This window comes from Nomia melanderi, chromosome 5, assembly GCF_051020985.1.
Source record: "Nomia melanderi isolate GNS246 chromosome 5, iyNomMela1, whole genome shotgun sequence".
Lineage (NCBI taxonomy): Eukaryota > Metazoa > Arthropoda > Insecta > Hymenoptera > Halictidae > Nomia > Nomia melanderi.
The window spans coordinates 10,463,904-10,487,124 of record NC_135003.1 but is presented as its reverse complement, the minus strand read 5'-3'; the positions used below and the strand labels follow the sequence as shown (position 1 = coordinate 10,487,124).

Sequence of the window (23,221 nt, the reverse complement as noted above, 5' to 3'; positions counted from 1 at the left end):
AATCGTGATCGGGGAGAGAAAGATTAAACGTTCGCGATCTGTGTTTAATTGGCGAGCCAGACGGGGTTTATCTTTATGATTTTATGAGAAATTAAGGTGGATTTGTCTTTTCTGTGTACAGATCGAACTAATAAAACGACTGTCATTGATTTACGTTTCAGGGATTATATCTTGTAAAGATTTAATACACTCAGATCTTGTTTTATCCGTGTCGATCCGAGAGTTTTTGTTGTTTAAAATATCTGAATTATCTTACACCGTTGAAAAGAAGTTTGCATTTAGATTCGCAATATATGGTTTTCAATCGACCTTGTTCGGATACTCCCGAGAGAAATAAAATTCTATTTTTCTGGCCCAATTAAGATTTGATCGAGGCAATTGACACAGCGATCCGATATACTTCAATTTCTCGTTGCGCCAAGTATTCATCAAGGGACCCTTGAAATGTCGTTAAGAACGGTGCAGGATGAAATGGGGATCGCTAGATGGAAGGAGGAAGTGTTGTAAAAAGGATATACGTTTCCCAGTCTTACTTTAACGATCTGTATACCGAGCTCTTCATCGTCAGGATTGCTCCACTCGTTGAAGCAGACCTTTTCAGCCTGCTTCCAATCTACACCGCGCTGCTCTAGATGACGTTCCGCCAGCGTCAGCCATAACTGCGACAAATATTTTTCAGATGAGGATACGCGTCACTGCTTCAGGAACGAACGAGATCGTTCGACGGTCGGGCGAACTGTTCTCGCCGGTATCTTACCTTCTTCCGAAACTCCGGTGGTATACCTCCTTGCAGTCTGGCGACCATTTTCATCGCGTCCAGCCATTGTATGAAACCACTTTCTCCCGGCTGTGGAGTCAGGCTGAATCTCATCTTCGTGTCCTCGACTGTAAATTGAAGAAATTTGATGGGTCAACGCGACAAGCAGCTTCATTCGAGACTTTAATCAAAGCAGTGGCACACTTGAAGCACTCGAGTGTACTTAGATAAACATTTACCTTCAATTAGTCGATTATTCTAGTAGGAACTGTAAAAATCATTCTTAATCATCAAATTCTAAGTAAGCTTCAAGTATTAAATGAATATTTGACATTTGAAGAAAATAGTTGATGGCAATTGATTAAGTTTACTTCCTCTTGAGAGACAATACCTTCTTCATGGGTATCTATCATAGAATTCAATCAATCGGGATTATTGTAAAAGAGAATTATTACGGGAATTCGATTTTAATCGAAGCACCGGATACGATCGTCAAAAAATTTATTCGAACGATCGTAAGTAAGACCGTGAATAACAGAATCGATCATAAACGACCAGCAGTCGTTCCGCTGGACAAACATAAACGTCAGTTGTGTCTAATCCAATCGAAAGGACGAAGTTATATTGTCAAACCTCCTACACACCGAAACGTCAAGCAAACATGCGAATATACGCGCACTTCTGCCGTATCAAACGACCCGATGTTTACGAAACGTGGAGCTAATTAATGTGTATACGGGAAATAGTTTTATCGTTTTAAACGCGGAAACTTGATTACCCGGCTGGAATTCTGCAAAGCTGGTAACAGATGTTTAACTATTTCTATATTCACATTTCAAGCGTTAAACGCAGTTCCATTTTGAACGACATAGTTCGAACGATAGCCGCGTCCCAATGTAAACGAAGAATTTCCGCATTTCTGTTGAGCGTTATCTTTCGTTTCCGCGGGATGTATTTGTGTATTAACTGCATCACGTTAATTAGTGCGCTAATTAGCTCAACATGCGACAACAGGTGTTAAAGGGAACGAGTTTAGTCGTTTGAAAAATTGTAATGTTAATGATGTTTGAAGTTCTTGGAATACGTATAGAATCCTTAGCATGATCCCCCAACAAATTGTTGAACACGCTGGTTACCATTTTCACGCGGAGACGATTAATGCTAGCTCGTTAAAATGATAATGCTGGTCCGGTGGAAAAACGGATAGTTATATCTGCGCCCGGCGCAATTATCATACAATATCTTTAGAAGCAGTATTCAACAGCAATTTGGCCGTATACTATGAGTTCATTACCCACGTACTATTCCGCATCAGCGGGCTGAAGTGCACACTCGTCCCGCCATAAATTTTACAACTACGCCAGAATAACGTAAACTCGTGACCGGTCTATCCGAGCGCATTTGAAATACAACATTATCCTTTTGTCGTGCGAGTCTTCTCTTTTTCCAGGCGTCCGATTTCATTCCAACCGGGATCGTTTAACGCTTTATGTCCTGAATTATTATACCTACTTCGAGCTACTGTACGAGATATCTTAAATAAACATGATTTTCAATTATTAGGGTACAACGATTGCTGATTTACAACAGCGATTTATGACAGTGCGACGTTATAAAGCAGCTTCGAGGCATGTAAGGTTAATCGTGTGCAGCCGCGCGTGCTGGAAAAACTGTTGAATGTTTATTTAGGTAGAATGTTTATCTGAGAATATTTATTTCTGACATTTGCAGCATCGATTAATTTGTTTTATGTCGTTCGATAATGTCACTGAACAAGGTGCACAGGATCCCGTACATAAAATCGTGATAGATTTTGATCATTTTTCTGCTGGAGGTAGCCAAGTTTCAAAGAAGGCTCGCTGCCAACGCTATCGCAGTTCTTACTCGTTCTAGATTCATGCATATGGATGAGGTCATAGAATATAAACATTTTAGTAATACATTTACTTACAATACTTTACATTAACATGCATTAATTCAAGAACATGCAAAGTTCGGCAAAGTTGATTGGAGATGTTCAAACAGATCTTAATTTATTCCGATTCTTCAGTTGGCCCACGACTTTCGCGAGTTTCTTTTTTTATAACCGTAGGAGACATTCTATTTTCGTTTAAGGATAATGATCTCAAGAGAAGAAAGGAGGAAAAGAAGATTACCTAACAATTTACTTTGTATAATGAACCGGACACTTTAATAAAGCCTCAAGAGACTTTTTATATCGCTGTTAGCGTAATATATTCCTTGCGGAAGAAGCTAAATGTGTGCATAATCTCTCGTCTTATAAAAACCTCCAAGAAATTGATATTACAAATATTTATCATTTCCTGAAATACATTATCATAATTATTAACTTTTAATCTCTAAAAGCCGTCCAATGCTGTTTGAATTAATCAACACAGTTGTATTCAGAACAATTAAAATACACATAGAGTAGTTCTACCAAGCGAACTTGGGGCCTCCAATGCACAGGTGCGAACATAAAATATACACATAACCCCCACCACCGTGAAAGTATTGTACCACGGGTCTCAGACCAAATATCTTTCCAACATCGAGACAAAACATTCGATACAAAATATCGTAAATAACCATCGAACGTAAGATAAATTGTTTTAAACTAACAAAAGGATATTAAGTTTCTGGTAAATTCTCCTAGCATCGGTTTCGGAGCCCAAGTTCTCACGGTAAACCAACACCAACTGAAATTCTACCGAAAACGAATTAAAAGATCGCATCTCGCGACCCATTCTTCACATAAACCGCGAAAGCTTTTTATCGCTGGTACGTGTACAGAGCAAATTGCATCGTGCAGGTGGGCGAAAGAAAATTCAACTGAACCGCGACGGTTTCAAATTGGGAAACGGAGCATGTTTCACGTGCAGCCGACGGCGGTATCTGAGAATAATGTTTTCACCTTCCAGTTCTTCGTACTTCGTGGCAGAGCTGGCAGCGTACGCGGCTCCTGACGCGAAGTTTTTGAGGGAGTTGAAAAATCCGCTCATTCTCCAATTAGGAACGCCACTCTTTCTTCTTCATCGTCACTTTCACCTCTCCCGCCTCTTGTTGCACTGCGTACAGCCGCCTTTCAACCGTTTTCGTGATTCATCATCCGTCGCCGTTGCGCTCAGTTTCTCGAAATCGTGTTCGATCGTGCCGCGGCGTTCCGATGCTTCTTTTGCGCGAAACGCATTTTTATCGCGTGTCTGAAATTTCGATCGTCGTGTTCAGCTTTTCCTTTCCTTTTGTTATTGGACACCGTGCGCTTATCCGGATGAAAGGGGACACCTCGATCGAGAATCTACGACGAGTTTCGTTTTTGGGAATGCACTCGTGATCGATGCGGATGCGTCGATTGTATTCGTAGACTGCGGATTTTATGCGTTTATTGCAGTATAGCGTGCAATTGGAGTAATGAAAGATTCATGTTCGTGGAAATTTTTAAGTTATTTTTAATTCGTTATTGTTTCTGTTGAGTAATCTATAAAAATGTAAACTTGCTTAAGAATCTGCAGTCTAATGATGTGGAATATATAAAAATATTAACGAAACTGTAATAAAAATTTAGTAAATATATACATATTAATGAAATTTAGAACATCTATGTCCCTGCAGAATTTCTAATTTTGCTTCGATTTCAGGATAATAGATAAGAAGAATAAAAACTATAAGGAAATTCGCTTTCTTTTTACACGACAAAGGTCAACACTATCGAACAAGTTTCTGTGAAAATGGATACACTCTCGTTGTTGACAACAAATATCTCCCACCCCTTCACTTTTTCTTAACAGTATCTGTTCCGACGTACCACCTGTTACGAGGCAATGTAATACGGTGCTGGTGTAACGTACGCGATCGATTTTATAAAGAAATCCACGCTGCCGAGAACGTTACAAGTTGATCGCTGTTCGATCGTAACCGTGTGACGTATGAAGTGTTACGTTCGACTTTCGACGCGTAACGAAAGTCTGATACAAACGTCTTTTAAATACAAACAAAGAAATTCGAGAGAAGAACACACAAATATGGACAACACGACGAATTTTCAAACTTTCCAACGAAACTCAGATAATTATTTCTAAATAGTCTAAACATTCTCTCAGCCGCCGTGCATCTTCTCATTAAAAAACGAATGAAACTAAAGGAAGATAACAACAAATGATCGCAGAATTCATGAAACAAATCATATCCACTAGACTCCCAGAAAAAAAGAAGACTGAAAGAGACGGTTGCATATGGTTGCCAGCCGTCCACAGCGTCACGAGTGCACAACACTTCCCCACACACGCACCCGTGTAGATACACACATGCACACACGTATCCACCACAAATCGCGACGTTAACTCGAAAGTAGGGATTAACGCCGACCGACCGCGTTTCGAGCGTTTCGATTTATCTAATCCTATTCAGGCAAGGCATTGATTTCTCAAGTCTTCGGCAAGCATGCCTGCCAGGTCGGAAATGCTACAGAATAGAACGACCCGTGCAGAAAGTGTACTGGCATCCGGATCACCCCTCCCAGAGAATCACCCGACCCCCGTCGAAACATTCCAGCCCTCTCCGCTGTCATCCCCAAATCCAAAAGCAATAGGACTGCGAAACCCAAACCGCAGAATAGAGAAATCAACGTTCGCTCGATCGGTAAGCGAGCTGTCAACGTTATCAATCCACGAGCGTTCCAATGGATCCACCGAAAGCGAAAGAATAAAATCACAACCCCCACGAGCAAACCCACCGCCGGAGGTCTTACCATTTTCGGTGCGTGGCTCGCGACGTCGCGGTTTCGCGTTCGACGCCGTGATCACCGACGAACAAGAACCCGCGGGGCCTCCTTCACCACACGTCCGTCGTCATCTCACCGAGCTAGTACTACGGCGAAGCCTCGTCCGAGCCGCACATCCCCCGTGTGCACCCTCGTTGCGACAGGCGTACTACCTTCGTTTGTTCCCGCACGCTTCCTCCGCATGCAGGGTCGACCGTGTTTCACGGGGAACGAGAGCCGATCGAACGACGGGCACTGGCACAGCAGAGTCACGGAGACAGACACGCGTGGGCGAGATGAAACACCAAGGGAAGCGGGATCGACCGAGACCGCTACCCCCCTGTGATCAACGGTTAGGTCGCCTCGATAGAGTTCGAAGGGAAGCAGGACGGACCTAGGGTTACCGTCACGACGAGGAGCGGATACCGTCGAATCAGCTGAACGCGAACTTCTACGCCGACAGCGACCTAACACGGGGGCGGAAGAGAGAGAGAGAGAGAAAGAGAGAGAGTGAGAGAGTGAGAGAGTGAAAGAGTGAGAGAGGGAAGGTGGAAGGGAGGGAGAGAGATAGAGCGATAGAGGAGACAGACGAAAGAGAGGGAGCGAGTGAAGCCGAGTGCGCGCGTGCGTCTACCGTGACAATAATGGAGGGCAGGTTACACGCGGGAGGGGTGGCTGCCCTGTAGAACCCTGCAATAGGCACTGAAGCCGTTCTCCGCGAACGATACGCTCTTCTCTCTCGGCGGCCTTTAGCGATCAGCCACTCCCGTCAGGCCGCATGCGCCGACACCCACACCGCTCGTCCACCCCACTGCGAGCAAATTTGTATCAGTGGGGTGGACGACGGCGGGGAAAAGGGGGAGGGTGGCTCGACGCGTTCCCGTCGAACACTGTCGACGGGAAACACCGTGGCTGCTAGCTCTAGGGGTGGCTCGGTTCCCTAGGACCTCTTTCTTTTTTTCTTCGTTTCTTCTTCCGACGAGCGTCCACGGTTCTCTCGTCGCTTCCCGGTGTAATTTGTATTGTGGCGGGGACCGTCGGTGTTCTCTCCCGCTTTTCCTCGGTTTTATTTTTCGCCTTCTTTTTGGTCGATGGACGGCCGGAGGGTGAAATTGCGGCTTCCCCTTTCAACGTGCGCGCACCCCTCGGCTTCTTTCGGAGCCACGAATGCTCCGCGCGATTGTTTTCGCCTTTTGTCTTTCGTTTCGGGGATGTTTGAAGGATTTTCGTTCGAGATGGTGGATTTTTTCGGTTCTCCTTTTCGGTTTACTCGTCTATTTGGCGGAAAAGGGGTGTTGCGAGGCAGAGGGAGGCAAATGGAGAGAGGTCGCATCGGATGCGCGGGCGATATAAAAGATTTTATCGCGGCGTCATCGCGGTGCCGGCGTCGATTTTAATCCGCGTGCACAACAAAGCCGCGCACTATGGATCGATGAACTTATCGACTCGGTCCCTTTATGGGTCAGTCGGAAATGTCGTCAGAATCAGCAACAACGGCTGAGACTAAGGCCATCAGATACATTCGCGGATATAACGCGCATCCGCGCGCCCTTCGCGACCGAACGCGGAATGAAATTTCTGAGATGAATGTGAATGCACACCCGTAACAGATGACACGAATACTTCAAATCATGGATAAACGATTTATCGAAAGAAGTGTTATTTGAATTTATTCGATACGAGCAGTTGAATTTATACAATATATTTCAGTCATCGTAACAACCCATATTTTTAATGAATTTCAAATTGAAATTAAACGTTGGATCAAATGTTCAATGATACGTTGTACATTTTCGAAATGTGAAAACGGCAATTGCTTGGGAATCAAATAAGTAGATCACTCGTTGCAAAACATCCTGTAAACAATTGATTATGCAGTATGAACTATACCTGTGAACAAAAATTCATACGCATTTCGTAAATGCTTTCTAACTATCCAATTCTATTTCGAAACACTATACATACTCGGTAGTGCAGCGATCAAGTCCGAAGAGCCTATAATGAAAAATTCGGTATGGTTCAGAATTGATCCGATATTGGGTTAACTGCTTTGTTACTGGATGATTAACCTTTCGAGAGTCAATTCGGTGAAATCGATACCCCTCACAAAACATTCCGCTTTCTGCGATCAAAATTCGCCGACCTTTAATCACTATCAACCCCCTTTTATGTTCAACATTATCATTACGTTTATGATAAAATACATTTCAAAATCTAATCTATTCTATTATAAAATTATCACTGCTGATAGTCTCAATAAATACCTACAAAATTATCATTGCCTGTTTTTAATAACAATTCCAACGAACAATTCCAAAATAATATTAAAAAAATTGCAATAAATTTTCTTTTCGTTTCAATATCAATATAATTTCAACGCAAACTATTCTTTCTGCGAGTATTCTAGTCGCTGAGATAGTCCCAGAAATAATCTTCAAGAATCAAAGAGCTCATTAAGCCCAAGGGACTCAAGGGAAAGTCGATTTACAAGCGCGTAAACGTTCTCATGGAATAAATACATATCCGAAAACACGTCACGGCACCGTCTCATTTTCTACTGATTAGTGTCGGCGATAAGCGTCCCGCTATCGTTCGTCGCAGCGGCGGTTAGGTGCCGGAAATAATTAGGAACACCGCCAGGCAGATCCTGCGATACGTTTCGGCGGTTACGCCGCTACCGTATTCGAGGAACGACGGGAATAAAAATCGTGAATTATCGACATTTTGCATCTCGAATCTGGTTCAATCCACGGGAATGGCGAAGTCGAGTAGCTGAATATTGATTAAAGCCGAGGAAAGGATACCGGTTTCCTAGATAGAATTACCGTTTTCGGTGTCAACGACGCCGGGTCGCGTACACGCGTCCGTCTCTGAGTCGCGCGACCCTTTTCCCTACCCTCCTGCGAATCCGATGCAATTCGAATTAATTTGATCCAGGAGAAACTCCGCACGATCGGTTATTTTCAGATTCCGCGCGCAGCTGGCGATCGCCGCGTTTGAATTTCAATTGTCAGCAATCAGGACGTTCGAGCGATCTTCTCAAATTCTGGACCACAGTTTCACATAATTCGAATTTTTCCGGCGCGAATACTTTAGGTTCATACTTGAAATTGAAGGTAGTATTTTAGCACTAGATTCATGGACAATCCTCGTACAGTTTATTCTAATGTTTCTGGAGAAATTAATGTTCGTTTATTTAAATCTAGGAAATTAGAGGTTCAAAAATCAACGTATCAGATACATATTCGTATAATTGCATCAAAATCAACATTTACCAAATATTATTTATAAAATTCAATATTTGTCAATTCGACCCGCTCTGTGAAGCGAGTGTTATAGATTCAATGGTTAACATAAAAAATCAAATGTTATATTCCGAAGCGTGGAAAACGACGCGAGCAGAATCGTAACTTTTTATTGACCAATGAAAGATAAGAGATAAATAGCTCCCTCCTCCTATTCAACGATAAATAACAAATGGACGGATAAAGTAGGTGAGAGGACAACTTGCATGTTAAACATTTGTATTCATGCGAAACGCCGGAGTGTAAGTTCTGGTATTATGTAAACGGTCGCGTTTCGTGATAAACGATGTAATCATCAACGCATAATCTGGACAGATATTATTCAGTAGATACGCTCATTCCGTGGGATCGTGTTTTTGTCGACGCGGCGTCCGCGTCGGGGGTAATGGCTCAGAAACAGTTACTTAATATTTTGTACGCTTCGCTGAGCTATTGAAGCACCGCGGTCGGAGATGCTGAGTTTAGAGGCGCGTTTGAAAAATTGCGCAGGGTCAATAAGTTTCTGGAGCTAAGGATGAAAAATTGCTCTCCGAGTATCCGAGTCGATTTAAACGGGGCGAACGTTTTCGAAAAGACTGTCTCGGGGACAAATAAAACAGAGAGGAGGTCACGGATAAAGTGGCGAGAGATGCTTCGAAAATTTCTTCACTCGTCTGATTCCGGAATTTATTATTTCTATCTTTGTCGCAATCGAAAATACGACCAGCTTGTAACAAATGAATTTTAATAATGAAATTGATCATTTTTAAAATACAATTTTGTTTTACTCTTATAAAATTTAATTTTTAGTAACAATTCAATTTCTGGGATTTAAGAAATTAATGTAAGAACTCGAGGTTTTCAGAAAGATTCAGTTCTAAACATACGTTGATAGATATAGCAGTTATTTTTAGGTTTCTAACCTAAGTTCCGCAAGATTTGTGTAAATAGTTAGAGAACAAGCCAGACGACCGTTTTTGCATAATAATTTTCTTCGATCTCTAAGGACTTCCTACAGCTCCCGAAGCTTCCGAAGTACTAAACACTTTATTGAGCGATAAAATCGTTTAAGTGAATGACCCCTAATTACACAAGCTAGTAAACCCTCTTTATAGCTCGGCGTACACCAATGGCCGATTATCAACAAAGATAAGGACAATCCCTCCCACCGCCGAATGTCATGGAAACTTTATCGATTCGGTAAATCGTTCATCAAGAGTGACTGAAACTGGAAATAAAGAAAGTAAAAAGGTTCTTGCGTAGGTCTGTGAGTAAACTTTTGACATTAACCGTGTATTCTACGTTACGAACCTCCGTGAAGCAAATCCTTCTTTACAAACATTCTCCATAAAAATGGAAATAGCGAGTGATATCAACTTTCGCGCAGATGCATGTGTTAACATTTAAAGAACAACGTGACATTTTATACAGTGAATTTTATTGACTCCTCGTCGCAAGACGTGATAACGAATTATGAAAATAAATGTATACGTCGATAGATGGTCAAACTTTATGATGTTCATTCAACGTAAAACGTTAGCAGACTCAAAAGAAAAGGAAATTCGATTTCTTGGAGCCCGAAGAGTGGAATATCCTCTGCAAAATCGCGAGAAATTTCTTTTTCCAGCGTAACCCTTTCATTAAACGGTTGAATATCTTCGGGGTCGGAATGCGCGGCGTTCGCGTCACGCGATGTCTCACGATGCGTCGAGTTCATCGCGCTAAATACGAGCCCACACGTCAAGTGAAGGGAAGACCGAGGAAAGTTCCGCATTTCCGTTTCGCAGGCGCAACATCATTAAAACTTTATCAATGACGGGGATACGTCGTCGGTGGTTCGGCCGCGCGTACCGCACGCCGGGCATGCGTGGTCCGGCCGGTACCTCCGCGCGGCAAAGTCTAATTATTGATCAACGCGCGCCGCTGGCACGTGAAAGAGGCCTTTTTGTTTTCCGGAAGTGTCGGTGACGACACACGTTGTGTGTGTATTTGCGATATCGCGGTGAAAGTATAACCGATAACGGGATTCCTGAAGTGTTCGCATACTTTTTTTCGAGTGGTTTCACCGGCGGGGTTGAAAAGTGTTCGCCGATCCTGGCTGGAAATTTTTGCATCGCACGGCGATCGAGATTGTCGATCTAAAACCTAGATTCTAGCTGTACGAGAATCGTTTCGTATAAAAACGAATCATTGTATTTGTCTTTGTGCATCTTAAAAAATTTGTTTATGCAACTGTACATTGGCAATTGTGAATTTAGATTGTTACCTATTCGGTTACAGAGAAATGAAACGTGATTAGTGGTTAAATGTAATTACTATTCGTTCTGTAATAGTGAGCATATTTGTTCATGTTTTGGTATTCTTCGATTGTCAGTTTATTTGAAAAATTCATTTTTCTTTTGTGCATTTATACTTGGTTAAATTGTTCACTTTCTCTCGGATCGGACCAAGCATTTCGATCACTGCACGTCGTCATGTAGGCAAGCAAAAATTTTCGAGTACACCGCTCACGATCCTGCTCGTGAAACTCGGGCAATTGCATACGAGTTACGTAAGAATATTTTGAAGAAACTGGACGGAATATACTCGGCCGGCGACTTTGAACTTCCCGACGCGCGTGGTTTGATGGCAGACGACGTGGTTGTGCTTTGCCCGTGTTTACTTGTAATTCTATTCGTACTGCCGCAAAATTGAGCAAGTAGACCGAATATATTCCACCATATTTCGACTCTTTTAGAGATATGAAATCTTAGAAACTTTATTTCGTAACAACCTTTTTACCAGTTTCTTTTTTTTTTTAATAGAACGATTACACTTTATTGTCCAAGCTTTCATGCAAATTCGCGGAGGTATAATAAACGGAATGCATTAAAAGAAGTTCGCATAAGACTTCCATGCTACCAATTAAGAATGATATCGTCTGTTTATATTCAGGCACTGTGGAGAAATTTACTTCTGAATGGTGACTATAAGATTACATTCGTGTTCACTACATCATGCATACGTGTATCACGACGATTCTCAACGAAGCACGCGGAAATATTCAGAGGAAGCAGCTTTTTTCAAAGTTTCTGAGGAATTACGAAAGTTCTCACGAGTTCTTGCTGAGGTATCCGTAGAAATGGGGTTCTTCTCCGAGAAGATGTTGAAGGATCACTGTGCCCCGCGTGTGGTCCTTTCGAAATGTCCCTAGAGGACAAACGAGATATTCCTAGTCGAGATCCTTTCGAATTTTCCCGAAGAAAATCGATCTCTTCGTCAAGTCTTTCCCAAGGGACTTCGGATATCGTCCGTGATCCCCCCATTGGTTCTCAGAAATATTAAAAGTGTAATTGCCTACGTATAGAAGATACATCTCCCGTCGATATCGTTTTAACGATTTCAGAAAAATTCGTTGAAAAATCGTGATGTTTTCTATAATAATTCTAATTTTCTATAATAGTTATAGTAATTATAACGTTTAACATGCCCACTGTGCATGATACGCTACGTATCGTTTTATGACTCATTCACGTTTCGGCGCTCATGGTTGAATGTCTGTTCCAGTTGTTCCATATTTATAAATGCAAAGCAGAGATAAGATAAATAATAAGGAACCAGCGGCGGCGGAACTGTAAATCGCGTCGCGATTCTTCACGTGAAACAGCAAAAAGATCGTTTCTCGCAGACCGAGGTTTTTATTCTTGTAAATGAAACACAGGATTCCAGCGAAGAAAACAACGCGACGTTTGCGTTCCCGTGTTATAAGAGAGCCTATTGTCTATTCAGAAGTAGCTGGTTATAGTGGAAACGTTGCTGTTTCTTGTACGTTACTTCCTACTCTTCTAATCGCCGCGGTTTGCATAAATGTAACGTGCAAATTGTCAGTGACACTGTGTGGCTTAAAACTAGAAAGAGAATGTTACAATAACGCTTTGAGGGTACGCTAATAATATAAATTCCTCCAACAAACAATATGAAAACATTCTCAAATCTTTTTTCAATGGATGACCACCATGTTGAAATTTATATTGAAATTTAAATTTTGATATAATTTTTGGCGCAATTATGCCCGGTGATGAGCTTCTTCGGTGGATCTAGTGTCATTTTGATAAATTATTAACTTTTCATATCCCTGATAAAGAAGATGAGGCGACTATATTAAAAGTATGTCGAAAACTCACATTTTCCGTTGTTAGCCCGAAGGTATGCTGTAATAATGTCGAATTGTTTTTCTTGTTTGATGGTGAGATAATCCTTCCGGCGCAGCTGACGGATCAGTATGCCGCCGGTATGATTGATATGGTCGCGTAAATTCAATATTAAAATCTGAAGTTCACTTTTACCTGTGAAACAAAAAATACATTGCTGGTTAATAAATCGTGCCTTGGAATATTAATAGTATTCGATTGATCGGATAAGAAAAATACTTATTAATCATTTTATGACTAACGGGGATAACGTTGTAACGCAATTTAGCTTTAAATCGTTCTATCATAATTGTCTGAACAGTGAATAAATTGTGTGTTTATAATACTTTAACTTCAATTCAAAGCCCGCCTTGATTTTACGCTGATAATGACGAGCCATTGTTTCATCGCGCGGCATCGAGATCGTGAAAATAAAGAAATTCTGGGGAACAAAAAGTCAGTCTCAATCTCATTCGAGACTGAGATTTAAAGAGGATGATCGTCAAGTTAATCTCCCGTTGATTTTATATTTGAAACTATATTATATGAGGAGTTTAGTTCTGCAATTGAATTAATTAATTTTTTTTTTATGAGCTTTCCTACTCCAACACATATTTCCTACGTTTCAAACATTATCAATACTATCATATTAAGACACATATTCCTCAATTCCAATTCTTACAAATAAATCCACAGAAACATATACATATACTACAAAGAAATTGCTACAAATTTCTTTTAATTCTCCACAATTGAACTTTTACCCCTGACGATTTATGTGCAAGATATCCTAAAAATTTAATAATATTTTCATCCGCAACAGGGTAGCAATCTTCCCGAGGGCCAGAGGATTTCGAACGCGTCGCGTCGTAAAATAAAGAATATTTTCAGCTGCACTCGGGGTGATTCGAAATCTGACGAGTTCGCAAGGGTGCGCGATATTGTGGGGGATACTTCGAAATTGACGGGGGCGCGTTTACCCGGGGTCAGGTTAGGCGAGACAAGGCGGGACACTGCGCGCAGCTCGTGAATTGAAGCCGCAATCTTGATAACGGCCCGAAAGGGCTCTCCCTGTGTACACACTCGCCGAAGATTGCAGTTTTCCAACTCTTCCCGGTGTTACTTATGCTCCCTAGGTTCCCCGATCCCGCTGGAAGAAATCAGCGCCACGCCGGCACCAGCCCTTTGATCATTCTGAACACGGCGGCCCAGATGTTCTCAATCGAGCGGCCCGCCGGGATCGCCTAAGCACGCCTTAACTAAGTTGAATAACTTCCGCGTTAAAATTTAAATTGGCTAACTCAGCGAAATGGTACATCGCGTCGAATATAAAACGCCGTGAAAGAAATCTTCGACGGGGCTAGGGTTTCTATCGCTCGCGTATCAACTCCACGCACGTTCGACCTCCATTGCGTATTCATATCGGCGCGGATCCGTCAGGGATTAGCGAAACGTTCCATGAGTCTGTCCGTTCAGGTAACGAGGACAGCGTGTGTTTTATTTTAAGATTATTATTATTCTAACGTGACTCTTTATGTAAAACGTATGATTTTTCTATTTTCATAGATGGAAATGAGAATGAGATCGATCGTTGTTTCTTCTGTGGAAAGTATGATTCGACTGATGAGTTTAATTATTTTGTATTTGGTATTTTGTACGAAGGGAGTTGAGGCTGCGAGAATTTTGAAGAATACTATGTCTTGATGCGCTTCAATTCCGCGTCCACTCAATCTAACCCCTGTTTCCACCATGCACGTTCAACGAAGTAGCATCGTCTATAGAAATAAAAGGAGTGGTTCTCCCGTGGAAAAAAGGAGGAAAAAGTAGCACTCCAAGTCAAAGAACCTTCTTCCCTTCAAGTCAACGAGGTCGCTTGTCTGTCTCGGCACTGCGACCTCTTGTCTCGTCAGCTTCTGCCGAAGTGTCTTCGCCTAATTCGAGTAAAATTTCGAATTTCTCGCGCCACGTTGGATCGATGTCTCCAGCGAAATTACGCTACTCGTAGAAACTCGCTTAATTATTGATCCCCGGGAAAGGTAAAGGCGTTTTAAATCATACGAAATTAAAATTTGAGGATTATCTTCCTCTCCATTGACAAAATAATTAAAACAATGGCGACCACTGACGTACTTCTACCTCATTCTACGTTTTATATTTAAATTAATCTACCCACGAGGTATATTCCATCGGACGTCTCTTACCAACCTTGCTCATTACTTCTTAATTTATTAATAAACCACATTTTCCGATAGAATATTAAATATTACGTGAAATTATCATTTCATGCAATTATCTTACCATACTTTCAAAAATGCGTGAATTTCAAACGGTTCTTCAATTTTAATGTTTTCTCGCGATGACGAGCATATAAAGCAAACTTTTCCATTTTCCCTTCCATATTAATTCCTGCGACATGTAGCTACAAATCTTTTTCCCCTGTGACCGCAAGGAAATTAATGTACCGTTCTACAGCGACGTCGAGTTACAATTTTAAACTTTAATTATCAATATTCCCCTCTGCGAACGGGACACCGAAGAAACCGCGATACGTTTCTGTTTCATCGATGCCGGTTACACAATCAACGTATTCAGGTCTACGGCATTATGAAATTCTACGCGCTGTATAATCGGATCCCGTGTCTTCAACAAAGAGATGCGTCCACAATAAATGTCCCCGATGTAAACCCATTTATCAAACGCCTACGTGTCCCTCTCTTTTTCCCCCGCTGTTACGGACGTTTGTGTCTCTTATTGAATTACTCTTACTTTTCCATAGCAGACGCGCCTTTTGCAGATGCTGATGCCGGGGACGCGCCTTCAGGGACGAGGCTGTCGAGTCGCTTTCCGATCGTCCCCTGTCACCGTCTGGCAACCCGTAGATATCCAGCAACAGCTGATCCACCAGCAACGAGACGCTGCGCTGCTTTCTCGATAATACATGAGGCAACGGCGTCGGATACGTCTGTGACACGCAATAATATTCACCCATTATCGGTTGAAACTCTAATGAAATTCGACTGACATCTAATTATGAAAACTCCATTCGATTCAGATCGCGGAACTCTAATTTAATTTCATATTGCACTCGAAAAGCCTTATATTCTCCGAAGACGTATTTACTTAGCCTTCGCCTAATTCTCTTACTACAGTCAATTTTCTCTAATACCCGGCAATCTCCCATCGTCTCGATCGAACTTCCATTTTCTCCAGGTGAACGAGCAAAAATTGTTTATGGAGTTTCATTGAACTGTCAGTTTTCCCATATATAGATGTTTATATGAGTTAACGTACAAATGTGGAAGAAATTGGTAATTAAGAAGAACGACGAGAATGAATAAATAAAGAACATTTAAAAATGTAGTAAAAGTATCTTTTTCATTATAGTTTATATGTTTCCGAATACTATAAATGCATCAATTTATAGTTTATATATTACTTCCAAAATACAATTCTTTACTCTCGAGGAAAGCAGTCTAATAATCGAAAAAGTATAACGTTAAAATTCAATAAGAAAAGAGACGAAAGAGGATTACCTTCAGATTCCTGACTTCAATTTCTTCCTGCCCGTCGCCATTGTTCTTGCAATCGTATTGAACCATGGATCTCGTGTCGCCGGTCGATCTGGACCTCTTCAGGCAATTCTTCGTCGCTTTGACCGGCATCACGCTGGCCCTTCTAATCGGTTTCTTCTTATTCAGCTCCATGAAATCCGGCCCCTCCCACCTCTTCTGTATCAGATTGCATTTTCTCCCGGCGTACAACGAGGGAAACTGATACCCGTCAGCACAATACAGAAGATTCCTAGTCTGCTGAGTGACGTATACGTCACCAAACACCCGCTCGTTCTCCACGGACACGCATTTCACGCGGTAACTAATTTCCGCGTACTTCTTCAGGGGCGTCACGTTGCAGCTCATCTTCCGTCAGCTGTTTCAATGCTCCATTAACGAAATAACCCGCGACTTCCTTAAATCACTTATACACGATCGTCGAACATGGATTCAGTAAAAATTATGTTTGTCGTTCGAAAGTTTCCCGATTGTTTCATCGAAGGCGCCTGTTCGAATGATTTCACTGAGAATTACACGTCCGCGCCTGTTACTCGTACCATTATTTTCGTCTGGATCGCGAAATTGCTCGTCATCGGACAACTTCAACGCGGAAACTCGTTAGGAGGTTACAATGCGGACTCGAAAACGGCGATACACGGAAAATTGCGTTTCTCGCGAGGCCTCGTGTTTCCGTGGAACTGAGAAGTTCGCGGGGTTGGACGGATACAAAGCGGCCGATGAAAATTAACATAATTAAGCGATCCATTCCACCCTCCCCTCCTCTCTTCGCAGCGGGGCTTGTCGTTACGCGAGAACAGATAAATTGCCGGACAATAACTCCCCGACATTTATACGCGGGACAAGAGATAAAGAGCGACCTTCTTCGCCGGTTGCAATTATCTAACATTTATCATTTTTGATACGCGCCGCGCCGTAATTGTTCCTAACGCCGGCGCGGGGAATCAAGGTTCAGGAAGTGTTAACGAAACCATATGTCGCGGGCACTGTTGCGAACCGAAGCGGTCGTTGCGACGAATACGCTCGTAAATTACAGGGAAATGTTTACGAACGATTGGCTTCGGTGCAATTGTCACGGTCGGAAACCGATTAACGTACTGTTCCATCGCGTCCCATAGGAAAAAGGTCTTTGTGCTTTTCGAATAACTGGTGTATTTGAAGTATCGATGAATATTTAATCCTGTTCGTATTTGTTAAATGTCACGCGTCTAGTGTGTAATGTTTGTTTAGGATTTCCGTACAGCTATTTGTTTACCTGACAGAATAACAAATGTTTCCACTGGCGTTTCACTGGTTTAAAAATACACGCACGAGCACTGTTGGTTGTTCGGTGTTGCTTTTTCTAGAATCTACGACCTGTGAGGTTTCCTTATTTTAAATATTTTTTTTATCCTACCCCTGGACGTGTTTTATGTCACTGTTTAAGTGCGACTGAATAGTTTTTTATTGCGCTACACCGGCGTCGCATGCGTTATCAGAAGACCGGCAACACACTTCTGGTGGGCAGACCGCAACTGGAAGTGTCGGCGATGATAATCGTTTCATTAAGTCCGTACCTACGTCCCTGTTGTCGTCGAGCAAGACTGTAGAGGTGGTGCACGACTAATGGAACAGTTGTTAGATATTATAATTACCACGAGTCCGGCAACGGCGCGGCGTGACCTGTTCGATCTGGAAGAATATTAGTAACTACCCTATAAATCTTACACATTCACTTAGATCCACTAGGTTAAAAACTGCAATACAGCAAAATGAAAATACTCGAAAAATCCGTAAGGAAAGAAATAAATATTCCTGCTTAAACTTCTATTCGCCCATTCTCAGAAATAAATTCCTACAATTTTCTTTGAACAGGCTTCCGAGTGACGTTTAATAACGTTTCTTCGTAAAGAAAATTAAACAGCCAAGAAAAGGAAATTCGAAAAGTCAAGCTTGGGAAGTACAGGATCTCAAAGAAAGTTTGAAATTTAACGGAAGAATGTTAATTGTTTTTTGCCTCGGGCATTTGGAGAGGAAACATTCGGCGAGAACCTGAATTCGGTTTTTCTCTAAGTTTAATTTTCTTGGCTCGCAATTCGCGAGTAATTGCCAGCGAAAAATGTGTCTTACCGGTCACGTCGCATTCCCGCACCGTCCCCACGGTCTTCTAGTAGGAAGTTCGTGGGGGAGCGCGATTTTAAGCCGGTCAACGAAACCACTACTGTTATCGACGCCGCTGATAGCGCGACCGATGTAATGTAGTGCACACTCAGCTAGAATTTTAAATGCTCGTCGGGTGTGCTGTAGTCGTTCACCTGGCTGGTTCAATAACCCTCTTCCTGACAAAAAAAGTGCTCCGGAGGGACGGAGCCCCTATCTTCCTGGTGACAAGTGCATACGGAGCACTATTTCAAGCGTCGACCGTCTGTAAATAAATTTCATACGACAGAAGAATGCATGATAAAGCCGCAGATGAAACTTCCATACTCTCACATTTCGGTTTTCATATTTTCCGCAATCACCGTTCATCAATTGAGTTACAATAATGTTTAACAAATGTTTTAATTAATGTTCAATTCATTCAAATGCGTATCTCTTTGCAACGGTATATCTCGTATGAATTTTAACAGAAATGAATGGGACATTCTCTCCGAAGCGCATTATTCATTTACTGCTTCGACCATTTAGTTTTATTTTATTTCCCATCGGCGTGGACCTCTGCTAAAAATAATGAAGAAATAATGAGAATTTCTGCACCATTTCGGAAATGGTCGTTTTATACTTTATCAAGGAAGAAATCATGTTTAAAAGAGTGAAAAAGTTTTATAATAAATTCGATAAGTAATGTAATACAATTTTACTGGTGAAACTCTGTTTTAATGTTTTATTATAAAAAATAGGATTCGAGTGCGCTATGAATTTATCTAAAAGCCTTACCGCATAGTAAGGCTGTATTGTTTGATCGATTCGCGTCACGCTTTCGAGATACTGTCGCTATAGGAACGAAACATTAGCGACTGGTGTCAGGATAAAAATTACGGCGTGATTCCATGGTGGCCGGCGGAGATTATGCTTTGGGAAAGTGGCTTCGCGATACGTTCGTATCTCGATTGATCCGCCGGCGTTCCGAATATGATAGAACCGCGTTGTGTGTGCGCAGAAAAGAAGGCGGAGGAGGAGGACGAAGGGAGAAAGGACGCGTTAGGTCCTCGCACCGATGACATTTACGGAACCTGCAATCTTCCGGCTCGTTTCATGTACCCACGTGAGTCTAAATAATTTATCACTAGCTACGTTTCGTAGCGAACACCGCCGCCCAACAGTTCATGTTGGGGCACCATTCGATCTGCATATAAATGGAGTTTGTCTCTATAGACATATTTTACCTAACCTCGTTAATTCTTTATGACTTTATTTCATAATTCGTCCTGTGAAAGCTATAACATCTTTCTCCTATGTTTATGATGATTTTAAACGTATAAAACACGATCAAATTAATAATTTCATAGGTATTTAAAATATTTGTATTCTATAATATTCGTAATTAATTTTTGTATGAATATTGTGACCATTAATACTTTGATAAACGGATCAGATTTTCATTCGAACTTTAATAATTGAATATTTGTCTGTTTTGAATGCGCAAACTTTTGAGTAAGAATGTACAGCGTATTATATTGCCAATAGCCGGTTATAACGTAACGACTATTTTGTTCGTTACGTGTAACGTGCGTTGTTTCTGGTAGCAACTTAATTAATGAAAATTGGTGTAATGTCGGCATGCAAATGTAAATACGTATGCGATTCGCTTAATTCGTTTCGTTCTTGATTCTGTGTATCGTGGAAGTAACACACTTCGCGGAAGACACCGCTATAAGAAGCTTCTTCGTGCTAAAACGATAACGTCCCGCTATTAATAAGTCAGTGCTCGCGATCGGTACGCCCGGCGAAGCTTATCGGTGTTGCAGACATTTTTGCATATGTCACAGGAACCCTTCACAAGATAGTCATTGTTGGGAGTGTGCACAATTCCCCTCTTTCAACGCATCTTTCGTCAGAAACCATTTTGTCCCATAATAATGAGAAAATAATTTACTCGGTAAACTGTCTGGGTACAACTTATTATGCTCCATAGTATAATTATCTTTCCATACTTACAAAGTATATTCGATGTCTTTCCAGACGGAAAAGAATATAATTATTCTGTATGTACGCATGTGCCCGAGAAGAGAAAGTTGTTCAATAGCCATTGTTCCATGTGTAACAAATATTTCTATATTTCTTCACATTTACGAAAGTAACAAGAAACGTGCGTAATCTCGATTCCCCAGAAAACGTCATGTTCCTTGACTATTGTGCGTCGCACACATAAAAAACAAACATTTTCATCATAAGCAAAGTTTGCATCGCAATCACAATACAATTGGATTACACCCGCCGTTAACAGAGATCGACTGTCATTCGCGAAAAAAAGATCACACAGAACCTCAAATTACAATTGCAAACGACGGTATCTCAAAGCCTCTTTGAACTTCAACAGGCGCGAAGCTTCAAAAGAATAACAAAGACCCCGGTCTCCCTGAAAAATCAAAAGCTGTATGAAAATTCAGAAAAGTAAAGCCCGTGCTTTGTCTCGAGCCCGTTAAATCACGAATATTAATTTCTCTAGAAAGAAGCCAGTCCTCGAAAACGGCATCTCAATGAAATTGAATTCCGAGGATGAAACGCAGCGGTATCCGGGTAATCAGCGAGCCAGATACCGAAGTTTTAATAAAGCCGTCCGGGGATGAATAAAACATCGAATTTCCGCGAAACCGGACTTCATCGTCGCGGATTACAGCGCGGACGGTACAGCCGTGCGTCCAATGGTATCACTTGAAGAGTAACCACCGGTTTATACGGTCCGGCTGCGCTTCGATACGCGGCAATCGCAATCAACCGCGTTCAGTGGTCGTCCAGCATCTGAGCACACCATGCGCTTCCTCTTGCTCGTTTATCTCCTGTTATCGGTCACCGGTCAAGACGTTAGCGCCGAGGAAGCGGACTGCCAAGTTTACAACCATCTCTACGTCTGCCTGGCGAACGGGGTGCTGATTAACGTCGCCTTCGAGGATGTGAACGCGGTGCAGACGATCGAGGACATCGAGCTGCACCTGGAAGCATTGGGGATCGTGGACATAACGAAGGACGCTTTCGTCGAAGTCGCCAATTCCTCGGCGCTCTACATACGCGACAATGACCTGACGGTCATCTCTAAACACTATTTCACCGGCTTGGACCAATTGACATACCTGGACCTAAAAAACAACACTATCGTCGAGATAGAGGACGGCGCCTTCGCCAAACTCCACAACCTGGAAACCTTATTGCTGGACTATAATAATATTTCTACTCTCAAGCCCGGCGCTTGGAAAGGCCTCAACGATCTTCACGAGCTGTATGCCACGAACAATAATATCGTTTTGAGAAGAAACATGTTCAAGGGACTCAGGCACTTGGAGACCCTCGCGCTGGACAATAATGAGATCACTGAAGTGCCGATTGGAACTTTTAATGGTCTGCCGCACATCGATTTGCTTTATTTGTCCAGGAATAATATTTCGTCGCTTCAGCCGGAGGTCTTTAGAGGACTGGCAGAGTTGAACGAGCTCGATTTGGGGAGGAATAGGTTGAAGAATCTTCCTGGTGGCGTATTCCGGCATTTGAAGAACTTGAATTCGTTATGGCTGAATGGGAATTATATAGTTACGCTAAAGGCGGACGCCTTCGAAGGATTGGATAATTTGTTGCTTCTGTTTTTGAGCGGGAAGGAACTCCGATTAATGGACATGTCTATCTTCAGTCGGATGAAGAACGTGACGGTCGAGCCTGGGTTCAAGATACGCGGGTCCTTGGTGCATCGTGTTTCGAACATGCAGGGACGGTTTCGGTGCAGCAGTGTCTCGGAACAGTTGCCTTACGAGTGCATTGAAATTGAACATTAGATTCTGTGGTGCTGTGAATTGATGTCTATAATTCGCTGTTATCATGCCGACGATAGAGAATTTTAAAGCTGTTTCTATCGAAATTTGAAAGTAATTATAGTTTTCGTAATAGTCTATAGACCCAGCTGTTTTCTAATAAAATGTAACTACACGAAGATTGTAATATGTAACAATATCATTTCATTGTAGTTTCACTGGAATCAATAGTGGACAAATAAAACTTTACTCATTTCTTGATTCTTTGAAATCTTTAAAATCTTCTATGTTAGTTCGCAAAAAGTTCCGTGGTTCACTGATTATTATATTTAATTGATAGTTTTCTGTACTGCCATAGAGAATAATTATGTACAATATTCATAGTCGCTAAGCTTTTTGTATGTTAATAAAATGTCGAAAATTTATATGAAATCCGAATGTTCTATAAAATATACTATTCGTAAAAAGTAAACGGAGTTGGATGAGCAAAGAACAGTTTATCCGATGGAAGTTGTTTTTGCAGGAATCTTTAGGGGATACCGGCAGGAAGACAGTCCTCTCCCGCATCCTTGTTACAGGAGCACGTCGATGGATTATGGCTGGTACTCGCCGACGATCCACACGGTGCCAACGAGATATTATCCGCGAAACACTTCTTTCAGCGAGCACCAATCACGCGGAGGAATGTACCGAAACTCCTCCTTGAACACGGAATTGGACAAAAGCATCGTTTAAGTATTTTAT

At 41.9% G+C, this 23,221-nt stretch overlaps 2 protein-coding genes across 13 annotated transcripts in view; one reads left to right on the top strand and one right to left on the bottom strand.

Annotated features, from left to right (window-relative positions):
* The window catches only part of LOC116430825 (uncharacterized), a 32,349-nt gene extending 13,671 nt beyond the window's left edge, over positions 1 to 18,678 (bottom strand). For 8 of the 12 annotated variants that reach the window (XM_076367581.1, XM_076367585.1, XM_076367584.1 and 5 more), the window contains exons 1-6: positions 18,648 to 18,678; positions 16,503 to 18,209; positions 15,736 to 15,931; positions 12,964 to 13,125; positions 758 to 885; positions 534 to 659 (exon numbers count right to left, since the gene is read on the bottom strand). In XM_076367581.1, coding sequence (XP_076223696.1) covers positions 534 to 659; positions 758 to 885; positions 12,964 to 13,125; positions 15,736 to 15,931; positions 16,503 to 16,886 — 996 coding nt within the window. In that variant the 5' untranslated portion in view covers positions 16,887 to 18,209; positions 18,648 to 18,678. Of the gene's footprint in view, positions 1 to 533; positions 660 to 757; positions 886 to 3,671; positions 4,056 to 5,504; positions 6,222 to 12,963; positions 13,126 to 15,735; positions 15,932 to 16,502; positions 18,210 to 18,647 lie in introns of those variants that run through there. The other 4 variants (XM_076367586.1, XM_076367588.1, XM_076367587.1 and 1 more) reach the window with 3 other exon arrangements.
* Positions 18,679 to 19,764: 1,086 nt separating this feature from the next.
* On the top strand, positions 19,765 to 22,692 carry LOC116430839 (uncharacterized). The gene is made up of 2 exons (XM_031985461.2): positions 19,765 to 19,782; positions 21,187 to 22,692. The coding sequence occupies exon 2, from the start codon at positions 21,491 to 21,493 to the stop codon at positions 22,499 to 22,501; it is 1,011 nt and encodes a 336-aa protein (XP_031841321.2). The 5' UTR covers positions 19,765 to 19,782; positions 21,187 to 21,490; the 3' UTR covers positions 22,502 to 22,692.
* Positions 22,693 to 23,221: the final 529 nt, after the last annotated feature.

What these genes read in the sequence shown, in the direction of transcription:
- LOC116430839 (XM_031985461.2), top strand. Translation starts at nt 21,491, where the DNA reads ATGCGCTTCCTCTTGCTCGTTTATCTCCTGTTATCGGTCACCGGTCAA.